General features: G+C 42.1%; 1 protein-coding gene across 1 annotated transcript in view; it reads right to left on the bottom strand.

Moving 5' to 3' along the window:
- CPED1 (cadherin like and PC-esterase domain containing 1) overlaps positions 1-21,472 on the bottom strand; it is a 178,782-nt gene that overhangs the window by 69,838 nt on the left and 87,472 nt on the right. Inside the window, exons 9-14 of the mRNA XM_069976564.1 lie at positions 12,837-12,989; positions 11,242-11,343; positions 8,790-8,950; positions 7,063-7,130; positions 1,729-1,758; positions 183-369 (exon numbers count right to left, since the gene is read on the bottom strand). Coding sequence (XP_069832665.1) covers positions 183-369; positions 1,729-1,758; positions 7,063-7,130; positions 8,790-8,950; positions 11,242-11,343; positions 12,837-12,989 — 701 coding nt within the window. The remainder of the gene's footprint in view (positions 1-182; positions 370-1,728; positions 1,759-7,062; positions 7,131-8,789; positions 8,951-11,241; positions 11,344-12,836; positions 12,990-21,472) is intronic.

The following is a 21,472-nucleotide window of genomic DNA, read 5'->3' as shown; positions in this document are numbered from 1 at the left end:
ACAAGGCGATTATATTCATAACATCTAAATACGGGCGATAATCACTTCGTGTAATAGGGCCGTAACACTTTACACCCAGGTAGTGCCAGGTACATTTTCTAGTCTATAATAAAAATAGTATGTTTAAAAGAGTGAAGGTTAAAAAACAACCCCTCCCAATACTTTTGCCTATCTTTGCTTACTGTGGTCCATTCTTGTCATCCAGGTGCACTTGACTTTTGCAGTTCGCAGCCTCTGCTCCAATTTCTACTGCTACTACATGAAATGGCAACTCTGCATAGTATTCTTTGATCTTTGGGTTGAATGCGGGAGTCATGTCCAGAGAGGGATTGCTGAAGATACGACTGATGTAAGATAGTGTATCATTATCTGTTCCAAGACACAAAGAAGTGATGAGTTGGCATTAAAGGAAATATAAAGCAGCTTGCTAGCATTTGTTCCTTCTTTATGTTTTATTTTAATTCACACTGACAATTACATGACAAAAACACACCATTTATAAAAGATAAAAGATATAACCAAATGGAGACAAGGAAAAGGAAAAAACAGTAATATGTCTACAACCAATTGAACACATAAAACCACATAGCACCCACTCTCTTAAGTACTAAATATTAGAATCAATAAATAATTTAATATTCTTTAGGATTCCCCAACAACCCAAATGAGGCAGCATCATGTATACCACATTGGAACAATAGCATCCATTCAAAACTTCTTAACTGTATAACACAATATATACATATGAACAGGGCTGTACTCGCCATTAGACATCTCTGTTCCTGGCAGAACTTCAGTTGAGTAAAAAAACAAGAATACTTTTAATGTAAATATTGCGTAAATGCGTAAAAGGCGTAAATGCCTTCTTTAGGCGCAGATGGTGCAAATCAGCGTAAAAATATTCGCAAACGGTATTTTTGTGAATATTTTTTTCGCATCTGCCCCACCTGCGCCACCTTCGCCAGTGGGGCAGAGAGGGGACGTTACAGGGGGGTGCGGTAGCACACAGAGGGGGTGCAGCCTCTGCGTGCGCCGCATTTATAATTTTTTCTGTGAAAAAACGATACTGAAACCTATGCCAGCCCTGAGCTGCCGTAGGTTTCAAAATTTTCGCACGGACTGGCTCTGTGCGATCGGGATTTATGTAGAAGCAATACGCCTCTACATAAATCCCCTGAGCTGCATAGCTGCGGGGACATTTGTAAGCACAGCGTAAAAAACGCCGGACTTCATAAGGGTCCCCCAATGTCTTCTTTTGGTTGAATTCAAATAGATGAGAACTGATCAAAATAACAACTAAACAAAATTTACCTGCAGACTTGCAGTGGCTCATTATATTGTGGATTTGTGATTAATTTAATGTGAAATCCTTATTCAACTCATGCAAATTTTGCTCCATATTTCTGACAATTTGTGCAGCAAATGGACACATGGATAGAATGGAAAGAATAGCAATGCAGGCAAAAACAATTTAATACTATCTGTCTCTACAATAATCTGACTCTTCGTAGCATTTTTTGTCCTTAGGTTTCCAAGTTCTACTGAAATAAATATTAAAGGGGCTGTATATGATTAGAAAAATATAGTTGCTTCTTGAAGAAACAGCAACAGTCTTGTGTACAGGCTGTGTTTGGTATTGTAACTGTCTGTGTTTGGTTTTTGAAAGGGTTTGAGTTGCGATACCACACATAACCCATAATCATGGAGTGGAAATCAAAATAGACTTACCATCACTGCAGTTCATCCACTTTCTTGTCACTGCCAAAGTAAAAAGAATATTAAAATGTCTATAATGTATAGAATATCCATGTATATAATATATGCATAGCTATTAAAAGGAGTTGTGTTCTTATATAATTTCTTGCAGAGTAGACTGGGATATTATGTAGGCAGGACCTGTGGTTCGTCCAAAGAAAGAGTTGTATTTTACCCTGCACCTATATCTATAATGAGGGCTCACAGCCTGGTTGTGGTGGCCAGGATTCTAGGAACAGCCAAGCAGGCTGTTTTACCCAGTTTACATAACTCCTTTAGTTTCCTAAAATTATATAACTGATATCCAACACTGTTAAACTGATATTTTCAAACTAATCTGATTTGTCTTTATAGAGTTAAGTAGAAACCTTGACAGATTGGTGGTTGTGTATATGTTTTGAACTTTTGACACTATTCCCCTGCAGTGTCCTGTTACCCATTTCTCAGCTGCTTTATGTATAGGGTTGTCGTGTGACTGAGGAATACTATGCTTAGTTCTGTAAACTATGTTTAAGTATTGTATATTATTTGTATGTACTACTACTTTACTTGTCACCCTGCTACACACAGCTTAAAGGGAACCAATCACCCAGAAAATCAATGTAAAGACAAGGATATGTGCTGATAGATCACCCAGCACACTTCCCAAATATGCCCCTGTAACCTCTGTGCCCCCGTCAATTAGACAGTAATCTTACTTTGTTCAGGTCACGCGCTGTATGTAAATTTTTGCTAAGTAGTCCTGGTGGGCGTATGTAGTCCTGGTGGGCGTATGTAGTCACGGTCCGGGGGCGTATCTAGTCACGGTCTGGGGGCGTATGTAGTCACGGTCTGGGGCTGTAATCACGCCCAGAGGGGCGTGATTCGGAGGCTTGTGGTCCAGTGATGTCATCCGGCGGCTTGCGTTCCGCGTCGCAGCCGCGCCGACGTGTTTGGGAACCCGCGCATGCGCAGTACGGCGGGAGACGACGCTGACCGCAAGCCTCCGAATCACGCCCCTCTGGGCGTGATTACAGCCCCAGACCGTGACTACATACGCCCCTGGACCGTGACTACATACGCCCACCAGGACTACATACGCCCACCAGGACTACTTAGCAAAAATTTACATACAGCGCGTGACCTGAACAAAGTAAGATTACTGTCTAATTGAGGGGGGCACAGAGGTTACAGGGGCATATTTGGGAAGTGTGCTGGGTGATCTATCAGCACTTATCCTTGTCTTTACATTGATTTTCTGGGTGATTGGTTCCCTTTAAGAGCATACACTTAAATATATAGTCATGTGTATAGAAGTAATAAGCTTTGGTCATATGATGTCTCTTGTAATGGCTGGTCCAAGCATGAGGAGGTGGATCAATTGGATCAAGGAGTGCTGGTATCCATTCCCTGAGGAGCGGAGTTTAAGGAGCAAGGTCGCAAGGCCGGTTGGACATCGCTGGGGGAAAGTCCCAGGTCTCTACCCTCAAGGAAGGACCTTGGTGACCACCGACTGAAGAATTAAAGGAGTGCTGGAGTCCAAGAGTAGGTACTCTTCCTCTGTGGTAGAAGTGTACGATGCAGCGTTAGGACATAGTTCAGACTAGAGCTGAGCTAGAACTAGGAATGGTTGGGAATCCAAATAACAAGAAGATCACTAGGAAGTGGTGAAAATCCAGGCAGCACAGACATGGTTGCTGACTGACAAACAACAACAACTGAGCAAAGATGTGAGGTGGTGGAGACTTTATATACCCTCAGGAGAACATACCAGAAGACTCTAGAGCTTGTGGGATGAGCTAATAAATACAGGTGGACAGGCACATGTCGGCCACTAGAGGGAGCCCAATCCTCCAGGAGGCCAGCTCAGAGCAAGAGAAACTGCCAGAGGACAAGCAGGCTGAGAGAAAGGGAGATGATCACAGTACAGTGTGACCCAGAGCAGGTAGGGGATAACAGACACCACAATGTGCCGTTACACCCCTCAACCAATGAGAGCAGTCTATAGTCCAGCCCTTATTAATAGGCGAAGGGGTAAACCTAAAACTAGTCTAAAACTGTTGGTCAGGGCACATTTTTTGCTAGCCCAGCTCCTGCTTGTTAGACCATTTAGTCAACTGTAAGTTCTCAGCATCCTGTGGAACACTATAGACATGCAGAGACAAGTAAATAGGGAAATATTTTAAGACAAACTACAGCCTCCTGAATTTGCCCCTAAGCTCAACCTGATTGTCTGCAAAGGTCAAGCCAAAGAAGAGTTTTCCTCCACAGAAAAAAGGACGTTTCCAGTTTAAGGCCTTGGACCTGCTTTAAAAAGAACCAATCACAGGGCTTTTTATTTACTTTACTTTTACATTTACTTATTACTTTTTTTTCTAAATGTGTCAGGACTGTATCTTTGCGCTGATTTTCTTGAATTTGTTCTGTTTCTGTGTTTTGTTTTGCATTAGTCTGAACACTGGTTTATTTTGTCTGCTCACACCCGGACATACCTGACTTCTGTTTTCTGCTCGGCCACTTCATAGTTAATCTTGTTTTTGTTCTTTCTGTGACTGGCAGGTCTTCCTGCCAGTGGATGTGTTTTGTTGTCAGATGCCTGTGGTTGGAGTTCAGGGGGATGGTCCAATTGGCCTCCTACAGTATATAACACTCCCAGTCTGTATAGACCTTGCTGGTTATTGAGCTAGACTCTGCCTGCTTATGTTATTGTCTGTTCTTTATATCTGAGTATATTTCTGGGTCTGACCTTTTGGCTTTTGTTCCCTGACTCTCCCTGTTTGCAGCCTGCCTCGATCTTTATGTCTGACTCTGACTATTCTTTAGGATCCGATTTTGTACTTTTGTTGTGCGACATTGCTGACCCGGTTTGTCCACACTGATCTATTGTGTTTGTTTGTCTGTCCATGTTTTGTGTACCACCTATGCCAGAGGGCTGTCTGTGGCAAGTAGGCAGGGACAGTGAGTGGGAACAGCGCAGGGATCACTGTCCATGTCTTTCTTTCTATTCCACTCGTGACTACTGAGTTTCATAACAAAATGTGATTTTTTTTTTTTGTGGGGCCGTTCAGTAGTTAGTCATCCCTGTGTACCAGCACTGGAATGCACCACTGCAATGCATTGACGTCACCAAGATGGCAGTGCCCGGCATACAGCACCCTTACAGAGGATTAGGTAAAGTATTAGATACAGACTGCAAAGGATGTTTGTATCTTTATAAATACACTTAGGGACAAATAACCTTCTATAATAGAGAAAGTTAGAATTAGATTATAGGTTCTACATTCTACAGCCTTCTTCTAGTCCAGAGTGGGCTAATCTTCTGCTGAAGGGCCCCCTGACATTTACTGTTCTCTTAGTAGTTTTCTGGTTGGTTAGAGATGGTGCTGATTGGTCTCCACGCCAATGATCATGTTCCTGCATGAATCCCCCCAGGTATCATGTGACAGATCTGCAGTGTTCTTCTGTGAGTACAAATATTTCTTCTTAACCATAGCAAGCCAAGCTGTGAAGATCCCTGTAAGTAGAGTCTAGTCTAATTTTTCTGAGTTCCCTTTATGTAGATTTCTAACCCCAAAACAACAAACTATAATCCTACTAAAGTGCCTTAAAGCTTTTATGCTTGAAAGTAAGAATATGTGGTCACAGTCCCTTTAACTGAAGAATTTGGCTTCATCTTATGTGTTCTATACAAGACTGTATGATTGTTGGATTTCTGTACAAGAACCATTTAGTAAATGTTTCATGGAATTCTAGTGTCAGAAGTCATTAGCCTGCACTTTTTATCACTAAACCTAGCTAACCCTCCACTATCAGCTGTTACAACCCTTCTATCTATTGATATTGATAATTGATAAATTACGGTCTTTAGCAGGGTTGTCCCACATTTTGGTGTCTCTAGGCAACACTCCAAAATCGCTGTATTGTGATGTACCCCAAGGTTCAGTACTGGTCTGCTTCCATTTAACTGATTTATTATTGATACAGTGGATGGGATTAACAGCAATGTTTTTATTTTGGCAGGTGACACCAAGTTTTGTAGTACAGTACAGTTCTTGGCTTTGTTCTCCCAACTTTACACAATCTCTATTTAAAAAGACGTTATTGCTACAATGTAATTGACTTCAATGTAATTTTTTACTTGTTCACACATAGTTTTTTTTTTTTACCATTCTTCCACCGTTTTTACTATTACATTCAATGGATTTTTTTAATTAAAGACACACCCAAAGGCCACAAAGACCGATTAGTCCACCTAAACTAGAATAATGTACAAACAGCCGTCATTGCACTGACAGGCGGCAAAACAGCAAAATGACGGATGTCATTTTAACCTCAAAATGAAGGACATTATTTTTTCTTTTAAATGGGGTTCAATGTGGATGAATGTATGAAAGTTATTCATCTGAGCACTAATAATCTACATTCACTGCTTATACATTGATTGCCTACCTGAAGGTAAGACCAGTAATGTAATACTCAGCAAGATTAAAAAAAAAAACTTTTTAAAAACAAAGTAGTAAAAAGAAAAGCAGAGCTGCATGCAAACTAGATGTCAAAAGCAAACCAAGAGAAAAAGATATTGAGCTCTTGGATTCCAAGCAGTTATGGATTTTTTCAGCATTTACTGATCAATTGTAAGTATTGTTGCTATATACAAACGAGAGCAGTTTAGCACTCTTATATCATACTGTAATAATACTTCTTACACGCCAATAGCAATTTAAATTTAAAAATTCTATTTAGAAAATACAATTGATGCTCTACAACAGTAAAGCACAAAGTTCACACCAGTTCAATCAGACTACAGCTCTGGAAATCATTATGAATGAAGGATACCAAAGGTCTAGTTTCTATGACACCGAATTGCTTTTAGTTGTGTTTAAAACAAACACTTATACAAGTATGGCGAGAGCTTAGATTAAGGAAATCTGCATTCGTTTACACATCTGGATGTATAGAACTTGCGTACATGTCATCAATAATATAAAAAAGGCTGCTAAACGTAATATTGGTACTGCATGTATAGAAGGACTCATTTTATTACCTACAAAATGCAAGAACAATTTAGGCAGAGACTTCACAGAAAGCCGCACAAATATGTATGTAAGAAGCATGCTTTTATACTGTATATGGTTTATGTTGTGATTTTACCACAATGTGGAGGCAGCTTTCAATAGCAATATTCCTCAGCTGGGACTAAATGGCAGGAATTCTGCAGTGTTAGTTTTGCTGTGTTTCTATAGAATGGTACTGACAGTGTTCTGTTACCACTCTCTGTGTATGTACCCTTAGAAAAAAAAAACACAAATAAGGGAAATTTATACAAACCTGATACCCTTTCAATTTGCCTTGAAACACCAGACAGTGGATTCTCTTCTTCATCTTGATTTTTTTGTCTATCAATAAAATTCCATGGTTACAAAACACTAATAGCAGTGGCATTCAACAAAATTACTACTATAGTTTTGTTAAAAAATAAATGGCAAGTGTCTAAACAATGGTGCACTTTGCAACAAACTACTACAGGGAATCTAAGAGTATGTTTGTACACGGTGGATTCGTTGCAAAAATTTCTACAACTGTTTCATTCATCTTGTGATGCATGTTATAACTAGAGATGAGCGAACCTCGAGCATGCTCGAGTCCATCCGAACCCGAACGATCGGCATTTGATTAGCGGAGGCTGCTGAAGTTGGATAAAGCTCTCCGCTAAGACTATAAGACTATATCTATGTTTTCCACATAGCCTTAGGGCTTTATAAAACTTCAGCAGCCACCACTAATCAAATGCCGAACAATTGGGTTCGGATGGACTCGAGCATGCTCAAGGTTTGCTCATCTCTAGTTATAACCTTAATCGTTTTTGCAATGGGCTATGTTCATACATAATATTTCCTTCAATCTTCTGGTCAGTATTTTGTCAACTGAAACCAGGAGTGGGTTGAAAACACAGAAACTGCAAATCTTTCCATTAGAATTTAGCTCTGTCAGCTCCACTACTGATTTTTGTTACAAATACCAAAATACTGACAGAAATACTGAGCAAAATACAATGAGTGAACATAGCCATATACAGTATGTGTATTGTAATATCCAACATGAACATTTTAATCAAACAAGTTAGAAGAGATAAAAGCATAAAAATTATGAAGCAATTACAAGAAAATGACTAAACACCTAAATCCTTTCTCACTATAAACACTTATTTACAGAACCTGAGGAATATGAATGAATACAAGTACACAGCACACAAAATTTAGACCATGAAACTGAATCTTTCAAAAATGGTGCCAGTGATTCACCTACAAAATGCTCTCCACAATGGTATGCCACCCTTTATTTTCTCTCTGATTTCAGTTTTTTAGCTGAGGGCCCTATTACACAGAGCAATAATCGATCACGGAGCAATGAAACAATCATCGGCTGATCATTTCTTTAGGTCTGGACCTAAAATCATTGGACAGAAGGCAAGAACAGAAGGGAACAGAAGGCAGAGCTGGAGCTGCAGAGACTGGTGAAGGCCCGAGGACACCAGGGAATGTGGTAACGTAAGTAAATACTTTATTTTATTTTTAGGTAAAATTGCTCACTCAAACAAGCACTGATTCACCAGGTAGGCGCTCATTTACATTTTATAATCGGGCTGTGTATGATCGGGTAGGACCCTTACCTCTACTCTGCATTTTGCCAAAGATCTAATGTTAACATTTTTCATAATCTAAAGCTTCCTGTCCAAAAAAAAAAACATGTTATTAGGCAAGCTTTCCACATTTTGTACATTCACAGCTGTCCTTATACAGTATTAATATTATTTTTCAGAACCTCATCCCTTTATTCAATAGTATTTCTCCTCACTTCTTGCACCCCAGTGTAATCCAGAAAATATCCAGCCTTACAATCACTGCTCATCAACACTTACAGAAATGCATGAATGAGGCTGGCTTCAAACTGCCTTAAAATCCTGGAAAAAAACACCAATAAAAACGCCCGACCAAAAGTGTGTGTAAGGGCACCCTGATACAAACAGCTTTTATTGAGAACATGGACCAACTTACCTGTTTGTCACACTAATTTCTTGTAAGGCATGTAAACATTCACACACATCAGATAGAAGATCATGTACTGCCAGGATTGATCCAAGATTTTTCCTAAGGTCAGCTCTGTTGTAGAGATCATGTCTTAATGCTTTAAGTAGAACAGAATTGGAAGGATAGAGCTGTAAAGTATAACATGTAACACTATTTATTAATTTGTGTAATAATAATATTTATTTGTACAAATTTAAACAATGCTGACAAGATGCAATGTAAGCTGGGGAAAGGCATGGCAAAATAGCCATTTGTGCTTTGAGTAGAGCAGATGATAGTTACATCTAACAAACTGGTTGCTAGTAGTGTTAATCGGATCTCTGAAAATTTTGGGGTTTGTCAGCATTATGCAAAACCTGTTCACACAAAGTAAGTTCCGTGGGAAGCACGGCTGTTGTAACAATGTGATTCCCACAGAACTTACGTAGTGCTGCCTTCTGAGGGAGTCCTGTCCCGGAGTGTATACACATAGTATAAACTCCTGCTGGGATCCCTAGCGGCACCCATGACATGTCAGTTGTCTGCGTCCTCTATTCATTGCATAGCGGCCACAAAAAACCCTGTCAGTGCACACTATGGAGCGAGCGGCTCCGGCTGCACACTCCATAGTGAGCAGTGGGGAGTTCTGATGCGGGCGCACACAGATGCGCCCACATCAGAACTCTTCAGCCCTATAGACCATCAGGCCGGTACTGATCTTTTTAGAGACTGGCCATTCCGTGATCCGGCCGGGTCACGGAACGACTGGTCTCATACATAGTGTTTTGTTTTGTTTTTTATCAAATTTTCTGCCAACCTTTTTTGGTAGTTAAAGGCCAGAGAACGGGAGCCTACTGTGAGATCTGCAAGCAACAGCAAGGCATATGCAATGATTTTTGACAATTTCTGGTACATCCTATTAACCATGGGAAGTCTTCTGATAACATTTTTATGGAGTTTATATTTATTGTATTCCCTTATATATTTTAGACCTCATCTTGTTAAATGGCATGGCTTGACAGTATGTGAGATACCTTGCATTTTACTCATTTAGTCTGGGTTTAGTTAAGGGTGATTCAAGAGCTATAGCAGTTGTCTGCTGTGAGTGGCCTGGCCCTGCTTTTGTTTATTGTATAAGGAGTTTTGTTCTTCAGTCTTGTCTTCATCATTTGGCTGAAAGATATGTGGGATATCATCAGAAAATTAATGGCAGCGTGGCCTGAGCTCTCTGTTTTTAATCACGGCCTTCATCAGCCAAGTATTTGCTAATAATGCACTGATGATTTTGTCTTTGAGACGGTGAAGAGTTCAGCATCACTCCACAAGTGTCCTGTTAACAGGATCATTATACATGTGGTGGAAAAATGAAATAGAGGACCTGGAACAAAAATACAGAAATGCACAAATATTGCTAGGTTCCTTTTTAAGATTTATTTGTAAATCAGTCAATGGGCAATGTACATAACTAAATTTATACTAAATCACTTTTTTATAATATGAAGTATTAATGAAGCCCACATGGTTGTTGATTTGGGGCTTTCAGGAAAACTAATAGGATCCCAGCACAATTGTGATTTATCTGATAAGTAAAAGCATATGTTGCTATCACAAGTTTCATAGGATGAACCCACAAAGCTGATCTGTTGTTGATCTGAAGTTGAATAAAATATTAAAGTGCTGTCATATTTAAAAAACAACTTTCAAATACCCACAACTAGAACCTAGTCTATTCCTTCCATGCGTAGCCCATTTATAGCCTTTATTACCAGTTGTGGCAATGCAGGAGACCCGAACACTGGGCTCCATAGCTTTCTTGTCTGGTATAGCACACAGGATGGCCATTTTCCCATTTCTGTCATGGTGCCCGATATGAAGTCTTCTCTATAAAGCATGTGCAGAACCTTGCAGCTTCCCATGACCTGCGAGTCAGAATCCTAGTATGTAGAATCCTACTATACAGAGTTCCTATTGTGTGGTATACACTGGGAGAGCAAGGGAACAGGTTATTTATGGTAATGGATTGATCAGTGATTGGTAGGCTATCTTGAAGATAGGCGATCAACTATGTAAGCCTGAAAAATGTATTTAGCCAGTTAGATGGAGCGAATATATGTATTTTATATCCACCTAAATTTATCCACCAATAAAGTTGTACCATCTAAATATGATCTTTCAATGATTGGGGTAGTGTTATCTGCTGATTGTATGTGAAGAAAAATAAGGTCAGTAAGGTATGTGTATCCCATTAACAGTCTGACTATTATGTGCTGGTGAGCTAAATAACACTTATCCATGCTATGTCAACAATGGAAACTAACATATTTTTGCCATATAACTACATAACTCTTTTGGCTATGCATGCGGAAAACTATACTATAATGTCACTTCGAGTGAACAGTCCTGGCACTGACATGACTAATATTAAGCCAAAAAATATTACCATCTTAAACTTTCCCAGTTTTGTTTGCTCCTGTAGTAAAGAACATAAGTTATCCATTTGTTCCCGTGTAAACTCAAGAATGGAGTCCATCCAGCAAAGATTCTAAAAAAAATGACATGAACATTAATATTAATGAATGTCAACATTTTCCCTGTCCAACTTTTAAAGAATTTAATTTGTGTCACAATATTATTCATTAGGGGTTATGTCTCTGTCCAGCAAAATTAAAGAACATCATTTAGCAGCTCTATGTAAAGACAGATGATTTTATTAGGTGGTCTCACATGACAGAAACAGGGAGACTCAATTTTATCTGCTTTCCAAGAATTATATGTTAAAAACTGACTCACTCTTAGGGACCTATTACACGGAAAGATTGTTCAAAAAAATTGTTATATCGTTTAAATTTAGGCAATGATCTTTCCGTGTACATGCAGGCAACGATCAAACAACTAGCGAACAACTAGAATTGTTCATAAGTCGTTGATCGCATGTTTTGAGCTGACCATAAAATCCTCATTAATCGTTCATAAATCTTTGGGTGTACTGTATGTACACATCGCTCTTTCATTCGTTATTACGATCAGTCGTATACAAAAGTATACAATTGATTGTAACTACGATTGTAATTGTGATCATAACTAACGATTATTGTTTTGTGTATTATGGTGAATGATTTCAGGTTGTTCACAAAATTGCTCCCTTGCAACCAATTAGCATTAATCAGAGAAAAAAAATGACTTTGTCTAAAACCAAGACAACAGATCAGATGAAATTAAAGACTCACGGAGTACAATATATAAGACAGGTATTGTGTAGCTTAAGATCAAAAGCATAAAAGTCTACCAAACGTTAAACTTCTGTCAGCCCAATCCACCATTGTCGGTGGGTTTAGCCATAAGTATAAAGTGTATGGGGGTCTCCCAGGATAGGGGTTGGGTGTGATGGAAAATCACTGCCCGACCCCTTTGTTCTAGATTAGATAAGCTTACCCCTCCTTTGTGTATGAGGAGGACAGGAGGAAGAGACAAAAGATATTATTGACCTCACTGAAGGTGCATGCCCCCCTTAAAGGAGAACTTCGGGCAATTTTTTTAAAATATGTTATTACATAAGCAAAGTTAGACAAATTCCTAATGTACACTAATTATGGGAAATGCATGTATAGTAGTTTAGACAGGCTTCAATTTTTTTTTAATAAAAGGTGATGTCACGACACGGGCGTATTTCCAGTAAGTTTAACTACTGTGGCCACAACAACCCCCCCCCCCCGCCCTGACAGGCGCCCTGTAGTCCAGCCCCCCCTCCCCCCCCCCCCCAAGAGCCTCAACCCCCCCCCCCCGGGCCACCCGATCTCCACCCTGTCCTATGTTCCAGATGCTAGCCGCCAACCAACCATCCCCCAGCCCTGAGAGCGGTCCCTAGTTGTCCTTTTACACACAAAATTTAGTTTATGCTTAGTTTAAACAGGTAGAATTATCCCCAAAAAAGTTGTATGTGTATTGAACACAATGAAACACAAATATTGTATGTTAATAAAGTAGTAGTTTTTTAAAGAAATATAATGTACAGATACCCATATAGCGAAGACATACCTTTAGCGAAAGACAATGCTGCACTTTTTCTATTGCTTCTAAAATCCCAGATGAGTGGTTGGGTGATAAAAAATTAAACACATCTTCTAATATGGTTTCCATGGTAGTGTAGCCATCCACAGTTAGATCATTCAACTTAAGTTGTTCTTTTACCTTGGGAACAAGATATTGTAATATTACTAGAACATACATCTATTGCACAGTGTGTTTTCAGATAATGAAACTTGGATTTTACAAAAGAAAAGAAAAAAGATGGGTATAGCAGACTTTAGCTTTGGCTGATGTCTTTTACATGTTAGGTTATCCATGAACTAGCTTCATTTAATATATATACCATAAGATCACTGGTTTGGAACATTTACAGGAATGTATTGCTTATCTGGCTAGAGAAAAGAACCATAGAAACATGTTTAAATGTATAATCCATATAATTTATTAGTACTAATATAATGATGTATTATAATAATAATAATACTTGTAAAATATACTTGTTCAAATATAATATTTGTGAATTATGGTCTTTCTAAAAATACATTTTTCCACACTTTGCTGCCAGTGTAGGACACACATTCCAAGGTGTATGTATGAAAGGCTACAGAGCTGTACTTTTGGAGCAGGTGGGATTTTTTTTTCCTATCATATAAACAAGAACAGATAAGACAATGAATGTGTGGTGGCAGGCTCACTAAGTCATGAGCTTTTGACTATGATGTTTCTTTGTTGAAACCTGCAAAAGAAGATCCTGGGGGCCAAATCTACTGATTCCTGTTTTGAAGTCACCAGTAGATTACAGTGTACTATTAAACCATCAATGATTTAGAGATAGATAGGACTGGATGCCATCATGTGTAACCAGAAAAGACTTTTGAGAAATGCTTTATTGATTACATATGATAGAATATTGTATTGAATGCCAATCGCAAAACTTTTGACATGTCATAGAGACATGTCAAAAGATTTGATCAGTCTGGTTCTGAGTGTTCAGACCTGTGCCGATCGGGAGAACGAGCTGGGTGAGAACCACGCTTTAGCATGTCCTCTCCCCACTCTGTGTCAGCATAATCTGTTGGACTCTATAGAGCTACATTATAAGCCAGAATGATCACATGACAACGAACCATGAGAGAACAGCGCTGAGCGCGGTCTTCTCCCAGCTCTATCTCCCAATCGGTATGGGTTTGAACACTCAGACCCGGACCGATGAAAACTTTTGACATGTGTCTATGACATACAGATGCAAGCGCTTACCGTATATACTACCCCTGGCATACACACAATAAAAACCTGCTCTATAGATATTAAAAAATGAGGATCTTAGCAAACTATTTGATCAGAGTGTACCATGTCACCACGTTAAGGTGTCCTTAGAGACATGGTCCTACTCTAGCATTCTCACACTAGCAATGGCCTCTCCAGTACTTAAGCCACATGCAGCATGCAACCTGCAGTGTGAACAGAGGCATAGAGATGCGGCCAATTTTTTGCTTTATTTATGTCTCTATGGCATGTCAAAAGTTTTGTGAAATGACAGGTAAACTTTATCAATGGAGAAAGCACACAGAAGATAATAAGGGAAATTAATCAAGACTGATGCACCTGTTCGCCAGTCCTAAATAAAGCCCTGCTACCATGCACCCCAAAAAATTTACTAAGAGGCACTCACCTCTTAGTAAATACGGAGGATTTGAGCCTTACGCTGGAGAAGGTGTAGATTTTTGCTATGTTTTATACCTGCTAGAGGCTATGTTCAGACTGCGTATGATTCCGTCCGTACTGTGAACCGCAAATATATGCACCTAGTTTTGAGGTTGATGCGTTTGCTTGAAAGTATACAATATACGCCCGCACAGTGCACACTACGTATGAGCTCACGGCCATGGATTTCCATGCGGTCCCGTACGAAGTACTTATTTCAGCCAAATTGAACTTGATTTTTCGATCCAAAAAGTTCTGTGTGGTTGACGGGGCTGGGCGAAGATCTTCAAGTAAATGACCTGCCTCAGAGCGCTTCGAAACAAGCTAGGAAAGCATAACTGTACTACGGGCGTATGTTTGCGGTTCGTACGCATCCGGCCGCATGTCGATTTTTCCCACTCCCATAGTTTCAGCCACACATGTACGGCGGTGTACGAATTACGGACAGAATCATACGCAGTGTGAACATAGCCAGACCGTGTAAATCATGACAAATCAGGTGTGGAAGAAGGCTATGCCTCCTCCTTGTCTTGTAATGCCCCCTACCAGCCTGTTAGGCGAGCAGGGTGTATGTGGGGGAAAATCTGCCCCTTTTCTACCGAGTACACCCAGGCACACATTAATAATTCCCCACTACAAGCTGATCTGCAAAACTGTAGATCTTCTGTTATGAAAAGCATAATGTAAGCAGGCGATCGAATATCTTTAGCTCACAAAGACAGCAGTTTGAATTGTTAGCCCACAGATGATACTGAAACAGGATGCAGATTAATGCAAAGAGGCAAGGTAGTCACACCGCCACCACATTTACATCACTATCCAATCATACTCATTGGCTGAGATCAGATAACGATTGATACATGTTGGAATTCAACATTTAAGTTTCTGAACATTAATGCATTTTGCTGGAGGTCCTTTTCCCACATCTTCACTACGGATTATCCAGGAGTTGGCCTGCTACTGTACTTTCCTTGCTCCATGGATGTGATAAAATACCCCTTGCACACAATAAAGTGGTAAATTGATGTGTTAGCATTATTTCCCTCTTTCCCTATAGGTCACTGTCAGGGCAGGAAGGTACAAACACAATCAGACTGTGGGCCCTAAGTCTGAACCCACCCACTGTCCCTGCCTACTTGCCTCATTCGGTCCTAGGCAGCAGTGGACAACCACGAAGACGTTCCCTATGCTAAAAACGTGACACACTAAACAAGACAGACAGACAAAACACAATTGAGAGTAGTAAACACGCCAATACGCAGTACAGAATCAGCAATACAATAGGATAGTCACAGGTCAGGCGGGAGGTCAGATCACAGAGTCGAGCAGTCAGAGGGAATTAGGATGAGGTACGCAGGAATAGACACGGGGAAGCTGGGACCAGGAGTTAACCTAATAGCCAGCAATTAGATGCTGGTTCTGACTACTATTTATACTGGATCAGGAGCCCGGACCAAAGGCTGATTGGTCCGACCTCCTGACTCCAGCTACACAACAGCGGCACTTCAGCCTGAGTGGCAGAGCGATCCGTCACTCAGTCTGAGCAGAGAAGCCGTTCAGCTGTGTTAAGGAATATATTTTGAGAATTCTTCTGTTTTAAATGGTCTAGAAGGCAAAATCCCACCGAGGAAATTAGCAACACTGCCCATCTTAGCCTCAGCCTTTTCCTGCCCCATCGTCCTAAAACTATTCATGACCAAAACTATTATTTATTAGATAAATCTGATTCTATTTTTTGGAGGATAACTAAGCAGTTTTGCAGCTGTGAGAATAATAAAGAAATCCCGCTGGGGCTCATTTCAGATGATTTATATATAACTGAATCTGAGATCATTTAAAGAGATGGATTTATCTTCCCTATTTTATCCGAATTGTCTTCTCTGCCAAAATACATTTGGAGACATCAACAGTACTGCCCTGTGGCTACTAGGCTCCGTGTGCAGAGTGTTGTAAGGTGAAGGAGGGTGCTGACATAATGTGATGCTGGATCCTAATGTTGTTCATATGAAATGCAAATATGTAGGAAAACAGACAAGGGGAATAGTAAGATAAACAAGAGTAGTATCTTTTTAACTATAGTTTTAGTTTTTTTGCCTATATGCTGCTAATTGCATATTAACCTGCATGCAACAGGATCAGCAGCAACTGTAGCACATTTTTTGTTTCTCATACAACAGTTCCCTTGGCTGACCCATAAAGCAGCATCAATAGCAGAGCTGCCTCATATTCACTGCCATCTGAGCCTTATGGCAGTGCTGCACAGCAGGTATACGAGATACAGCAGGTAGGGGAGGAGAGGTTGACAGGCTACATAACTGGCCAGGTTTATGAGATATGTGCAGTCACTCTTCTACCAATGTACATACAGTACATCAAATTTTACAGTGGCAATTAATCAGATGGGGTTGGAACTAGACACATACCCCTGTCCAACAAGCCCTATAGCAGTTGCGTGCAGGGCTGTCTTACCCATTGGGCATGGTAGGCGGCTGCCCGGGGGCCCTTGCGTCCTAGGGGGCCCCTGCCCGCTGTGACAGCGGGCAGGGGCCCCCTAGGACGCAAGGGTCCCCGGGCAGCCGCCTCCCATGCCCAATGGGTAAGACGGCCCTGCGCGCCCCCCCCTTCCCCTTCTCTTGCGACCGCAAGCACTTTCTTGCTTGCGGTCGCAAGAGGAAATCCGGCCCCGGCTGATGCGTCGCTCCCCGGGGGATTCTCCGGGAGCGCACGCATCAGGAACCTCAGTGTGCTTCGCTGGGGCTTCCTGTACCGGAAGTCCCGGCCTGGGCGCACACTGAGCTTCCGGATGTGTGCGCTCCCGGAGAATCCCCCGGGGAGCGACGCATCAGCCGGGGGCAGAAGAGGAGAGGAAGCAGCGACGGGGGAGCGCTGGTAGGTGAGTTGGGTGTTTTTTTTTTTTATCTGCTGTGCAGGGGGGAGCCATCTATAAGGGGGGAATACGGGGGAGCCATCTATAAGGGGGGAATATGGGGGAGCCATCTATACGGGGGGGGATAGAGGGGGGAGCCATCTATAAGAGGGGAATATGGGGGAGCCATCTATAGGGGGGGTACAGGGGGGAGCCATCTATAGGGGGGGATACAGGCTGGAGCCATCTATAGGGGGGATACAGGGGGAGCCATCTATAGGGGGGATACAGGGGGGAGCCATCTATAGGGGGATACAGGGGGAGCCATCTATAGGGGGGATACAGGGGGAGCCATCTATTGGGGGATACAGGGGGGAGCCATCTATAGGGGGGATACAGGGGGGAGCCATCTATAGGGGGGGATACAGGGGGGAGCCATCTATAGGGGGGATACAGGGGGGAGCCATCTATAGGGGGGATACAGGGGGGATCCATCTATAGGGGGACACAGGGGGAGCCATCTATAGGGGGATACAGGGGGAGCCATCTATAGGGGGGATACAGGGGGGAGCCATCTATAGGGGGGATACAGGGGGGCGCCATCTATAGGGGGGATACAGGGGGGAGCCATCTATAGGGGGGATACAGGGGGAGCCATCTATGGGGGGGATACAGCGGGAGCCATCTATAGGGGGGGATACAGGGGGGAGCCATCTATAGGGGGATACAGGGGGAGCCATCTATAGGGGGGGATACAGGGGGGAGCCATCTATAGGGGGGATACAGGGGGGAGCCATCTATAGGGGGGATACAGGGGGGAGCCATCTATACGAGGGTTGGAGATACAGGGGGAGCAATCTATAGGGGGGGATACAGGGGGGAGCCATCTATACGAGAGGGGGGGATACAGGGGGGAGCCATCTATAGGGAGGGATACAGGGGGGAGCCATCTATACGAGGGGGGGGGATACAGGGGGGAGCCATCTATAAGGGGGGATACAGGTGGGAGCCATCTATATGAGGGGGGGATACAGGGGGGAGCCATCTATACGAGGGGGGGTACAGGGGGGAGCCATCTATACGAGGGGGGGGTACAGGGGGGAGTCATCTATAGAGGGGGATACAGGGGGAGCCATCTATACGGGGGGGGATACAGGGGGGAGCCATCTATAAGAGGGGAATACGGGGGAGCCATCTATAGGGGGGGGATACAGGGGGGAGCCATCTATAAGGGGGGAATACGGGGGAGCCATCTATAGGGGGGGATACAGGGGGGAGCCATCTATAAGGGGGGAATACGGGGGAGCCATCTATACGGGGGGATACAGGCGGGAGCCATCTATACGGGGGGGATACAGGGGGGAGCCATCTATAAGTGGGTAATACAGGGGGGAGCCATCTATAAGGGGGCAATACAGGGGGAGCCATCTATAAGGGGGTAATACAGGGGGGAGCCATCTATAAGGGGGTAATACAGGGGGAGCCATCTATAAGGGGGTAATACTGGGGGAGCCATCTATACGGGGGGGGTGTACAGGGGGAGCCATCTATAAGGGGGGGGATACAGGGGGAGCCATCTATAAGGGGGTAATACAGGGGGAGCCATCTATAAGGGGGTAATACAGGGGGGAGCCATCTATAAGGGGGTAATACAGGGGGGAGCCATCTATAAGGGGGTAATACAGGGGGAGCCATCTATAAGGGGGTAATACAGGGGGGAGCCATCTATAAGGGGGGGATACAGGGGGAAGCCATCTATAAGGGGGGGATACAGGGGGAGCTATCTATAAGGGGCCAATACAGATGTGCAGTGTGTAGAGAGATGAGGATGGTGACAGAGTGTGGAGCCTAATATGTCTGTCTGGCAGATTCTGTGGATTCGTGGCTCAGAGAAGTTCTCATAACGGCACAGGGCAAATGGAAAAGAAGATGAAAAGGTAAGAACTCCGATCAGAGAAGACGTTCCATGTGAGTCACTTGATGTATCTGCACTGTAATGTATATGGTGTACAGAACCTGTGTAGAGCTGGGTACCTCTATATGACTAGATGAGGTGATAGTGATCTGTGTACAGTGGATTAGTCAGTAGCAGCGGTGGTGTTAGTCAGTATGCGGTGGTAATATTTGTTGCTTGTTATCTGGCATATATATAGAGAAGGGCAAAACAACATGTCTCATATAGACAGAGGAGCAACAACATGACTATTATATTATATATGAACCATGTTGTTTCCCTGTATTCTGTATACAGGGAAACAACATGGTTCTCATATATAATATAATAGTCATGTTGTTGCCCCTCTGTATATATGAGACATGTTGTTTTGCCCTTCTCTATATATAAGCCATGTTGTTTCCCTGTATATTGTATTATACAGTATACATACAGGGAGACAACATGGTTCCCATATATAATAGTCATGTTGTTGCCCCTTTGTATATATGAGACATGTTGCACTGGTGTGACAATAAACCCTGCAGATTGCTGTTGGAAGTGCTGTCTCCATTGCGTTTTTTGGATACTTTGAAGCCAACCTGGTCTGGTTTGGTGAGGCATGCACGCACGGTTATTTTTTGTTTTTGCGCTGCTGAAAGACTGTGTTGTGAATTAAAGTTTATGTTAACAATAATTTGTATTTTTTATTGTACGTAATTGTACTGGCTAGGGGCGGGGTTGCAAAGATAGGGGGTTTTGATGGCGGCGGCCGCGGGGGGTGGGGCCCAATTCGCACCTCTGCCCAGGGGCCCATAATGCTGTTAAGACGGCCCTGGTTGCGTGGTCTGCCTCAATAGGCAGAATGCCACAAAATGCAATAGATTTTTTATGTACAAATTATAGTGATTAGATTATTATCAATCTGTACAGACAGTATGACAGAAATCAGTATTTGTAAGCCCAAACCATATCTGTGTAAAAGAAACTTTAAGCCCCTATTACACGACCCAATCTTTACAGCATGCAAACGCTGACCTGTCAGATCAGTGCCCCCTTGCTCCTCGTTTCCTGTCTGCTGCCGCCACTATTGAACGCATCGTCAGCGATCGGGTAAGAGCAGGGGTGGTGGTGCAAGGAGCTGTGTGTGTGGGAGGGGGGCTGCCTGGGCGATCGTTACATGTTGAAAGACATTGAAAGACAATGATCAGCCAACATCGTGCATGTCGGCTGATTGTTGCTTTTTATTAGAGGAAGTGATTTTGGGCCGTAATGGCCGATAATTGGCCAAGTACGGCCTATTATCAATTCATGTAATAGGGTCTTAAGAAATGTAGCTGAGAATATCAGTTAAACTCATCATCATATGAACAAGTGATTACAAAGGACTGCCAATTAATCAGTGCACAAACAATACAGCCATTGCATTGGAATCCTAAGGACAAGTGTACCATTAATGGAACATCAGACCAGTATAAGGTTAAAGGACACAGATATTCCCATTAAAGATTGTGAGAATCCATACAATAAACCCCCATGATTAATGTCTTTTCATTCATGCAGTAGTACAAATGGCATTCAATTTCCTTCAAAATAACTTCCGAATCTGCTCAGGAATGAAATTTAATGTTACCTTTTTGAACATGTCAATAATCCTTTATCACCCTCAGGCAATGATGAGGGTAGGTCAAGCTTTATGGCCAAGACATGGTAGGACATTAGGAATGCAAACAAACTAAATGACTGTTCCCTCAAGATGATGTGGTTGGGTACATTGGTAATGATGCATTTAATAACAGCACCTTTTTAGCTCAGGAATAAACACAATGGGGGACATTTACTAAGAAGTCTAATGTGTACGACTATTCTAATGTGTGTTGGTGTTTATTTTGGTCCAATATATTGTGTGTGATTTATGGAAATGTCATAGAAAATGTGTCTAAGTAAAAAGGTCGCAAAAAGAGTCCCAAACAAATTCACCTGGCACTCACCAGACATAGGCCTGCACCAGTTTTTGCGACTTTTAAAAAAATCGCAAATAATGAATTGGGCACAAATCCCAGATTATGTAAATTTTTGGGTGAATACACAAAACAGGCAGATTAAAAAAACGACACATCTAAAAAACATTTGCCTGTCAAA

This window comes from Dendropsophus ebraccatus, chromosome 1, assembly GCF_027789765.1.
Source record: "Dendropsophus ebraccatus isolate aDenEbr1 chromosome 1, aDenEbr1.pat, whole genome shotgun sequence".
NCBI classification, from domain to species: Eukaryota; Metazoa; Chordata; class Amphibia; order Anura; family Hylidae; genus Dendropsophus; species Dendropsophus ebraccatus.
This window is presented reverse-complemented; position numbering and strand designations above follow the sequence as displayed.